This window comes from Telopea speciosissima, chromosome 1, assembly GCF_018873765.1.
Source record: "Telopea speciosissima isolate NSW1024214 ecotype Mountain lineage chromosome 1, Tspe_v1, whole genome shotgun sequence".
Classification (NCBI taxonomy): domain Eukaryota; kingdom Viridiplantae; phylum Streptophyta; class Magnoliopsida; order Proteales; family Proteaceae; genus Telopea; species Telopea speciosissima.
Genome location: NC_057916.1, coordinates 29,012,745 through 29,023,276, shown reverse-complemented (window position 1 = coordinate 29,023,276; position 10,532 = coordinate 29,012,745). Strand labels below are relative to the sequence as shown.

The window sequence follows — 10,532 nt, the reverse complement described above, 5'->3', positions numbered from 1 at the left end:
ACACACATACACTATGTATTATGTTCTGAAAACAATTTTTCTAGTGGCATACAATGTAACGACCATATAAACAGGATGCCTGATCCTATCCCTAGTCGATAACTATTTTGGGTGAAAACCCATGGAACAAACTTATAAGTTCGTAAATAAATTCATGCAATAATCAAAATTAAATTCGTTTATTCTAAAATAATTCGGGTTTGATGGACATACTCCAACATAAGGGAACAAGATAACATATAGATCACCACACAAGAAAAAAAAAAAATTAAAAGAAGAACACTCTAAATGTTTTGAATAAGAGCTCTATTGTTAAGGAGAAAATTTGTAAAGATATAGAAATTGTATATAACAATCGAAAAATAACAGACAAAAAACACTACAACATGAATGGATTACTCAACTAGCTAGGTTGTGTAGCTTGCCCTTTCTACCAATCTCCCTCATCACTCCTTTCTAGCACAGACTAAGTAGCGAATGTGAGATGAGGTACTTTACTCTTTCCTTGTGGTCATCTCACAGACCCAAGTTTTAATGTTGTCCGACAATTCCAAAGGATTTAAAGATTGAGAGAGCCAGAGAGAATTGAAAATAGGTATCAAGCTTGGCATTCGAAGGACTCTACGATGGCCAAACTCATTAGGAGACAAAATACCCTCCATGGCAACGCCTTCCTTCACAACTTACTTCAAACCTTCCACACCAAGAAAGGTGTGGATCAAGAAATGTGGAGTAGACTCCTCATTCTTTTGTAAGCCCCTAACCAACCCTTATAGTTTGGCATCCTTAATCATCGGGCCCAACCAAACTAAATTGAGTCGGTTTCGATTGGATCATAATTAGGTTATCATTAGTTTTGTCCAACTGTCTCAGCCCACCATGGTGAAATCCAAGTCCAAGCCCATGCTATTTTGTTAAATTGTGAGCTTAAAAATTTGACTAGGGAGCTTGGTTCTTACACACCAATGATAGGAATTTTTCACACACATTCATTTTAAATGCCCACAACTGATACAAGACAGTTCCGTTAGAGCTCAAATTTTGTAGACAAATAGACCCTTCATTCCTTTGCTCACTTGTCAAGTTTCAGCCTTGTCGGAAGAGTCCAATTCTTCTCCCCTATAGGTAACCGTTGGATGGGGGTGAGGGGGCAAATATATAATAATACTTATACCCTCAACCCAATCCAACAATTGTTGCACACAACCTTTTGTCATAAAATTATTACTATGAGTTTGTCATCCTTAACCAGAAGTCTCAAGTCTCAACTTCCATCCATGTCAACAGGAAAAGAAAAAAGATGTCTAGACTGCAACTTAGTCCACTATCACTTTCCAAATGATAATCTACAATCTACATCACATCTTCATAAAGGGAGTTGTTTGGTTTATTACATTTACTGAAAAATAGATATGTTGTCTTTCTCAATCTATTGGATTTTATAGGGTTGTTATGGCATGGTCATGATATGGTGATGATTGACCAATGCGAAATAGTTTGATAATGAATGGATGATGCATTTTATTTTATTATGCTTCAACATTTTCTTATCTTATATTTGTAACCATATACATGTTTTCTTCTGGTCATGGAGATCTAACACTTTTTAGTTGGAACTCTTATATGGACGATTTTGATCCCTCATATATTGATTGAGAACAACACTAAAATAATATAATTAATGGCATGGTCATGCTTAGAGACCTTGGCTTATATAAACCTTGGGAGAGGATTTCCTACAAGGGCAGCGTAAGAAGGAATTTGTACACTACAACCATTGAGGGGTTGAAAAATGGTATCTTTCACATGGGGCCTACATGAGGCCCACATGGTCAAAAATAAGAGAGAGAAATATTAGTGTGGGTCACATTGTTTATTATGAAGGGTATAAAAGAATCTGTACAAAGACAGTGTAGCAATCTTTTTTCACACAAACGTTTTATGATATATGTGGGGCAAAACTTATCAAAACAGTTTGCCTTGATAAGTTTATAAAAACGATCCAAATATTTTTCATGGGACAAATTCAAAAAGGTCCAAGTTATATTGACAAGTAGGCCCCAAGGTTATCTATTCACATGTAAAATTTTAGTTGAAATAGACTTTGCCAAGTGGTAAAATATAGATTTGAAAATCAGGACTCTGGAAGAGTACACAATATTGATTAAAATATCTTAAACATGCATGGACAGGGATGCATTGGCAACTCATATGAAAGAGTTTTTGATTGAATTATACTACGAAATTTGATACATGGCTAACTCAAACCATGCACTAAGTTACTAGATATCAACTATCATAATTACCGCATTATCATTCTATGTGGCACGATGAGATGGACTACCTTAATAAGCTCATTAAAATCGGATCATTAAAATGAGTTATTTTTTCCATGTTATCAATAGATACTTAAGAGGTGAGGTGGACCTTCTATCAATTTTTTAGTATTAAATGTTGAAGTACTACATCAATATAGTAGATCCCTAATTTCTTTTTGGTAAACAGAAATTCATTATGATAAACGGGATGTGATACACAAGGTTTGTATACGAAGTACCAGAAATCAAGGAGTGAAGTATGGCCATATTGTCTTACATGCAATGACAGGGTCTTCCTGACTAGGGGATGGGTAAAACCAATGGATTCTCTAGAGATAAAGTTTTAGACACAGCTTACAAGATAAAAAGGATAAACTAAATATATCCTTGGGTGGAGAAGAAATCACCAGTGAAAGTTTGGCACACAAAACCCTATACATGCCCACTTTGATGTCCAAATCTTGCTTGGTCCCAGAGTTCTCAATGACATTCGTATCAAGTAGATCCCTAATTTCATTCAGGTTGTTTTTTTGTGTGTGTGTGTGTGTGTGTGTGTGGATGCAAGGCTAGATATTGGTTGACTAAGTTGTATTTGCTTAAGAACTAGATAAACTTATACCACACACTTGACTTATGATTTCTTCCACCAAAATTACAAAAACAAAAAGATATATAAATAAAGGGCAAGAGATCGTTGCTTGGTGTATAGCCCCTGCATTGACGCGGGGCCAATGAGAGCATGCACTGGGGTATCAACACAGATGGAATTATTGATTTCAAGAGAAGCTGGGTGGTAATTTCACGCATTCTGTGTCTAGGCGCAAGAGCCATGCGACCAAACAACATTCTTTCTCCTATAAATAAAACAAGAGGTGGCCTGTAAAGTATAAAATGCATGCCATACTGCCTTTAACAGATTATAATGTGGATAACATATTTGAATTTTGATTCTTAAGCTAAATAGTAAAGAACACATAAAAAAAAAACAGAGAGACAACTTTAATAGAAGGAAAAAACAGCAAATGCCCAACTTTTTCTCCAAAATGAAATCAATATATGCTAGAGTTGAATAAGAAAGAATCAATATGATACATATGGTCCTTAATATAAAGTCACTCATTTGACTAGTAAAGCTCTAATGCAAAGAATCACACTCTAGGGGAAACATTATTGATATGTGTCTCATGATTTACCAAAAAAGGTATGTAGTCTATTGGCTGGGGGATTAAATAAGGGCACAAGAGCGAGATATGATTCTATTCTAATCATCCTACACAAAATTAGTTGCAATTTTATTTTATTTTGTAAGATTAGTTGTAAATACTTTAGATTTTAAAATCTAATCAGATTTTATTTAAAAAAAAATGGGGACTTAAAACAGCTTACATTTGTCATCTTATTATAACTTGAGCTTAGTGCAAAGTCTTTTAGTTTTAAGTTATAAATTTTTTGGAGTATTTCAATTAAACAAATGGGAAAAGGAACACTAAATTGTCACGCAGTGCGGGGTGTACCTGTACCCAGACACAGCAGCATGCAAAATGACCGGTGCACCCCTGGTCCTTTTCGCCTTTCTAGGGGGTACGCCAGTCATTTTATGCGCGGTTATGTCGAGTGCAAGTACACACTGCGTTGCGCGATCGATTAGCATTTTTATCCCTATACGAATGTATGAGATTTATCTTAATTAAACATGACAGATTGAGAGAAAATTAAGGGTATACGGTATACCCACCTTATTCTCATTAAGTAGCTAAAATAAGATGGTCAATCCAGTGTACGTCTTTATTTATGCAGAGGTTTTCCACAGTGTAGACGTCAGACCAATATAGTTTCGTATACAGGTGACCCATTTAATGTGGAGAAAGAGAGAGTGTGTCAGTGTGGGATAAAAAAAGACATACCAAGTGGACGAGGATCCTGCCATTGCGGGGTGTGGGGAGGGCGTGGGAAGAAATCCCCTGACCAACATCATAAGGGACTTCCACAGGTCAAAATGTGAGAGGGTGTGGGAAAAAACCCCACATCGACATCGTAGGGACACTCACATACACATAAGTAATGATAACCTAGCATTTCAACTAAAACAAGACACCCCATAGGTGCAGCGCACATCGTGTGGCTGGGGAGCCCCGATCCACACGCCAACACATATCCCGATGTGCTAGCATGTGGATCAGGGACTCCCCATCCGCACGATGTGCGCTGCACACTGTCTTGTGTAGGAGAGGAGCCCAATCCCGCATAAAAGTAGATGATGGAAGAGTAGGTTGGTCATGGGTGAATTCGAACTTAGTCATGTACAGTGCACCAAAAGGCTGTATTTGCTGTTTCATTTTCATATCCTTGTAATCCTACCTTAGATACTCTTAAGTTCAAAAAAGATATCCTTAATTAATGGTATTAAATGCCTCAAAACAACCTAAACTTAGAAATGCATTAATGGATAGTTCATAAATGACATTGATTCCATACAACTACAGTTGGGGTTAGCCTTAAACATCTGACCTTCTCGAATATCATTATCCGTTGTTGTAACTGCAGCACTGCTGTACTCATCGTGCAGCGCTGCAGGTGCCATGTATGCACAGCGGGCCCCACATGGCACACATGACACACATGGCACCTGCAGTTCCGCACGATGCGTACAGGAGCGTTGTAGTTACAGCAGCGGATAAAAATCCGACCTTCTCAATCAAAAGATAAGCATCAGGTGGAGAGAAGGAAGATAGAATATAACCTTGTTCACAACCTTAGGGAGTAGAGTATCATTGTCTTAATTTTTTTAATTTATTACCTTATTTTTGGATTTCAATGCATATATTCTTTCCAAAAATATCTAATTTTGGCCTTTAAAACCAGGGGAAGAACCCTTTGGGCTCAATGCCAAAGGTGAAGAAACCAAGATTAGTCATGGATGGAGGCAAAGAGGGAGAGGGGATGGTGACAGACATAAGCCTAAAAGATCTCTCAAGGAAGCTGGAGGAATTTGCCAAGGCAAGAGATTGGGAACAATACCATAGCCCAAGAAACCTATTCCTTGCAATGGTAAGTTTTCAACTATTTCCCTTCAATCTGTTGTGTTTGTTGTTTCCATCTTCTTTTCAACATTTCTTTTTCTTTATTTTGGATGATGAAGAGAAAAGTGAAGTCTTGAAAATTTTGTTGTGTAATGTATAGGTTGGTGAAGTTGGAGAGCTTTCAGAAATATTCCAATGGAGGGAAGAGGTGGCCAAAGGCTTACCAAATTGGGAGGAATCTGATAAAGAGCATCTTGGGGAGGAGTTATCTGATGTGCTGCTTTATCTCATTAGGTTAGCTGATATGTGTGGTATTGATCTTGGGGAAGCTGCAATGAAGAAAATTGTCAAGAATGCCATCAAGTATCCACCCCCAACATCTCCTAAAGCCTTGTAAGGTTGCAAGACATATGCTTCATCTCAATCTTCATTTTTTTTTCCCCAAATTGCAGTGGGGGTGGACAACATGTTTTTAATCATGCCCTTTCAAAATAAAGGAAATAATTATAGATTTTTTTTGGCAAAGTTGGATTGGAAAATGCAAGTAGTTAGTTAAGTCAATCTCATTACCTTGGTAGCAATAGTAGTAAGGTATGTATGGCCAACTGCAACAAGCCCTTTATAAGAATGGGTTCTGATAAATCCCAATTGAGTTTCTAGAATAGTTGTCAATTTATAATGTTGTTGAGATGATAGTGTCCAATTCCTGTTTGAGAAAAAGGCCTCTGAGAAAGAGAGAGAGAGAGATAATATTAACCTTTGGGGTTGGCTTGGTTTTGTTTTCTGGAGATGGTTGGTTAATGAGTAAATGAATGAATCAACGAAGGAAGGATTGAAATATTCAGATAACTAATCGACATGGTTGGTTGTGGTAGTGGTTGTTGTGAAGGTGTACCAGGGATTAATTTGAAGTTTGAGCCCGAGGATTCTGGTGATTTCTCTGCAATCATACCTGAATCTTAAGATGACATGCCCCTTTTCCTCTAACCTTACCAGGGCTTGACATGCCGCGAATCCTCTTGAAAGAGAGGGGTGCCTTCGGGAACGCGGACACAGGTGGTGCATGGCTGTTGTCAGCTCGTGCCGTAAGGTGTTGGGTTAAGTCCCGCAACGAGCACAACCATCTTGTTTAGTTGCCACCGTTGAGTAATATTCAGGAAAATAAAATCTTACAAAAGATGTGAATAATGGTGTTTCAGTTTTTTTTGTTTTGGTAAATAGCAGTGATTTATTAGAACATGCAACATCTCAAGGCATTGAGAGCAAACATATCCTCCAAAGAAATTTTTTTTTTTAAAATTTAATATGATGTTTTAACTTAGGCTCTGTTTTATTGTACTGGAAATAAAGGAAAATCAGGGATCCCTAAAAATCTTAGCATATTTAACTTATAATTTTGGGAAAAAGATTTGCACAGTGCTTGGCCAAAAATGAAATTGCACATTGTACACCCCCCTCACATTGTCAAATTTTAAAGGGAGTTCCTCATTTGCTCGAAACTGCACTCGGGGCAGTGTAACTGTGTAAGGAACCTCTCCCATAATTTTCAAATGTATTTTTTATTTTCCTTCTCAAATCCAATGGATTTAATTGTAAAGAAAAGTAAAATTTAATAACTAGGTTTGAAATGACTTGGATTTATTTACACTCTAATGTTAGGTAATGGTTACAAAAATTTCATTTTTCTTTTTAAGTTGTTTCACTTCCCTACCATTTCTTTTACTTGCAACTAGAAGATAGAGGAGCCTCAATGGAACGTAAACAATGAAAGGGAAAAAAAAAAAAAAAGATCGTTGTTTTGAAGGACAAAAATAACTAGGGCTTAATGTGGGTGGTGCAAGAAACTCTTAATTCATGTGTCTTTTATTTGGTTATAAATAGCTGACTTGCTTGCACTGCTCTTACATAATTTTAGGGAAAGAGAACATCACCTAGTCGTACCTTGACACAAGATGTGTTAGGGGTACGGCGTCTTGTATTAAGGTAACTTACTTGTATAGGGTTTCACTATATATTTGCAGCAAGGATTCTTTCTCTGAAATCAACGGATGGTTTTGGATAATGTGTGGGGTCTATTTTATAACCTTGGAGGTCTTATATAATCCCAAGCCCTAGCTAATATTTTAAACCATCTCAAAATGGTCGAGAGATGTATCATTAAAACATTACAAAAATACCCTTAAAAAGGTTAATCGGATCAACGGTAGATTAAACAAGCTCAAAATCTGTTTAAACTTTGTAATCAAGTAGTTTTTACTTTTAAAATCCTTCTATTAAAAAATGGTTTGAAAATGAATTGTTTGTCCACTATTTTATAAAAGATCCTACAGCCCATGTAAAACCCATTTTCAAACGGATTTTTCAAATTTTTTTTTTATTTTTATTTTTATGGATAGTACTCGAACCATCCTATTTATTTTCTTGTCAAAACAATACTGGGAGGATAAGCTTAACTCTTCATTTGTAAAAAAAAAAACTCATATCACACTCTAAGCCTTAAGGGATCAAAAAAATTAGAAAGAAATGATGTCTTTAGCTACAAAAAGCACCTTCCCTTGCACATTGTAACAATTTTAAAGGCCTTTAAATCTAATTTTATTTTCTTTTTACCTTATCTCAATTGGTTTAATATATCTTCAGCTATCGCCTAAACACTGTTGGTATATTGTTGTTGTCCCAAGTTGGGCAACAATTATATGCCCTTTGCTTTAAATTATATAGGATTTATTTCACTGGGGTTGTTATGTTTTTAGTTATTTTAGACATTTGTCTTCAGTTCATAATTTTTGTTAAATATCTTTTTTTTTTAATATTTATATTTATTTTTTATTTTTAAGTGTTTTTTAATTTATGACTTTTTTTTAGTGCATACGGCATTTATGTAGTTTTTGAGTCATTTTGATAGCAAATAAATAGGATAGGTTTTTTTTTTTTTTTTTTATGTTTAGCATGTTAATCGGTTTTTCTGTAAATATATATATATATATATATTCTATTTTACAATATTTTCATTATTTCATGAATATTTAAATTATAGGAAAATAGGGTGTTTTTAATGTATAAATTTTAAAATATTTATATATTAGGATAGAATCATGTAGATTTAGGTTTATTTTACATTTACAATTTTTTTTAATGCATTCTTAGGTTGAGATTAGTTTATTCTCCTCTATTATCATGTTTAGGGTTCTTGTTGTGCATGATGGCATGGTTGTAATTATACACATGTTGTTTAGGTTTTTTCATTTTCTATTTTATTGGTGAACAATGTCTAAGGTTAGTTTATTTTATATTGTACAATGTTTTATTTGATTATGTCAGTTTAATTAATTTATACTAACTTTTGTTTTGTCACGCATGCATTGAGGTAAGTTGTTGCATTCCCTTCTTTTGATTTGCTCATATTTTGTTTAATTCTGTAAACTTGTATATGATCTGATATATATGGTAAGTATAGAATATTTATTATTTAATAAAAATATCAACTAAATAGGAATATTGATTTAATCGGGTCGATCAAGATACCTAACGTTTTCCTTTGTCCACAACCTGACTTAACCCAATCTCATAGTCCGACCAATTCAAATGGAGCCATATTTGGGTCTTAGATCCTAATTTACAGTGCCCCTCTCCATCTGAGGAGGAGCCCAACCACGATCCCATGCACTATTTTATCCATTTTCCTCCCCTTTTGAGCCCCCTATCCACCCTTTTAGACCTTTTTTCAAGTTTCATTTATCACTATCCATGAATTAGACTCTTGTTATTCTGTCTGAGAGTCGAATCATCTGAAGCCTCACTTTTCACATTTCTTATCTACGTTTAGCCTCTTATACAGCTGTTACTATGTCTAAGGACAAGTAGTGAAAACCCCGTCTACAATCGTTACTTTGTCCAAAGTCTTAGTAGCGAATGTCCCATTTCCAACCGTTACTCTGTTCGAAGTTTTAGTAGCGAAAGTCTCATTTTCAGCCATTACTCTACCCGAAATGTTAATAGTGAAAGTCCATTTTCAGCTGTTACTTTGCTCGAAGTCTGAATAGTAAAATTCCTATTATAACCGTTATTTTGCCCAAGGTCTGTGTAGTAAAATCCCTTTTACATAGCCATTACTTTATTCGACAAGAGGGAGGCAAGCCGATCGTTCGTCTTCACCTGAGCTGTGAGACATCTCATATTTCGTATCTTTTACATTTTCTTTATTTTGATTAATTTCGTTCACAAGTATACATCTCTATTTTTTCCTTTAATTTGGATACAATGTATATTTTCCTTTAGTGTATATAGTGAATACTTTTTTATATGTTTTTCTTTCTTATGTTTGCTGCACCATAATTTAACATTGCATGTTGATATAAAATGTGTTACTAATGGGAGAATTTTTTGAATCTCGCATTTAGTAGAAATGCCGGTTTAACTAGGAGAAATGGGATGCTAATACTTTCCCACGCTCGTAATCTGACCACTTATCTAGAATCTCTGACAAGGCCATATGGAGTCACGCAGCTCTTTCCGCTTACCACAAATGAGGTTACACTTATTGGGCCCTAGGCCCAAATCCTAGGTGGCGACTCCATTTATTTTGATATATGAAGCATGATCCCAACCCCACATCAACAAACTTTTTGTCGCCAAATGATCAAACCAATTCCTCCAAATTTAGATTGCGGTACCTACAATGCTATCATTGGGCTAACACCACAAGCTAGCACAAAGTGCTTTTTCTAAACCTTTGCTACCATTGCGTTACATCACAGACTATAAGAAATGTTAAGGTTTTGACATTTGGTTTATATTAGTAATTTATTAAAATTCAAAATTGACATATTTTCTTTTGAACATGTCTTTTTCCATTTCAGGTTGTTTTCAAAATGTGTGTTTTTTGAGACTATTTTAAGAGGTTGTCTTGAGGAGGTATCACTCCTTTATTTATAGGAGTGGTCCCCTTTTGTGTTCATCATCTTCTTTTTGTTTTTGTGTAAAAACCATCCGGAGTCTTTCTTAGTCTCAAAAGTTGTTTCTTTCTTATTTAACTTTTTATGGATTTTTGTTGAGTATTGAACTCTGTCTTGTTTACCAACCTAGCCCTCAAGTCAAGTGCAAGGATTCTTGGGTGGGCTTGTAAAGATAAAAGAATGTTGTATCTTGGGAGATTGGTTTGCAAATAAACCTGATTTGCACCTATAGGGGACAA

The 10,532-nt window shown here is 35.4% G+C and overlaps 2 protein-coding genes across 3 annotated transcripts in view; one reads left to right on the top strand and one right to left on the bottom strand.

The window, feature by feature from the left end:
* LOC122657036 (transcriptional activator DEMETER-like) overlaps positions 1-10,532 on the bottom strand; it is a 32,389-nt gene continuing 21,857 nt past the window's right edge. Inside the window, exons 15-16 of the mRNA XM_043851795.1 lie at positions 2,938-2,943; positions 1-11 (exon numbers count right to left, since the gene is read on the bottom strand). The gene's annotated coding sequence lies outside the window, so the exon portion shown is untranslated. The remainder of the gene's footprint in view (positions 12-2,937; positions 2,944-10,532) is intronic.
* Positions 4,188-5,849, top strand: LOC122657051 (dCTP pyrophosphatase 1-like). Of its 2 annotated transcripts, XM_043851815.1 has the most exons (3): positions 4,188-4,191; positions 5,250-5,366; positions 5,499-5,849. In XM_043851815.1, the coding sequence occupies exons 2-3, from the start codon at positions 5,259-5,261 to the stop codon at positions 5,733-5,735; spliced, it is 345 nt and encodes a 114-aa protein (XP_043707750.1). In that variant the 5' UTR covers positions 4,188-4,191; positions 5,250-5,258; the 3' UTR covers positions 5,736-5,849. The 2 variants fall into 2 exon arrangements, with proteins under 2 accessions (XP_043707750.1, XP_043707742.1); XM_043851807.1 differs by lacking the exon at positions 4,188-4,191 and having other exon boundaries at positions 5,216-5,366.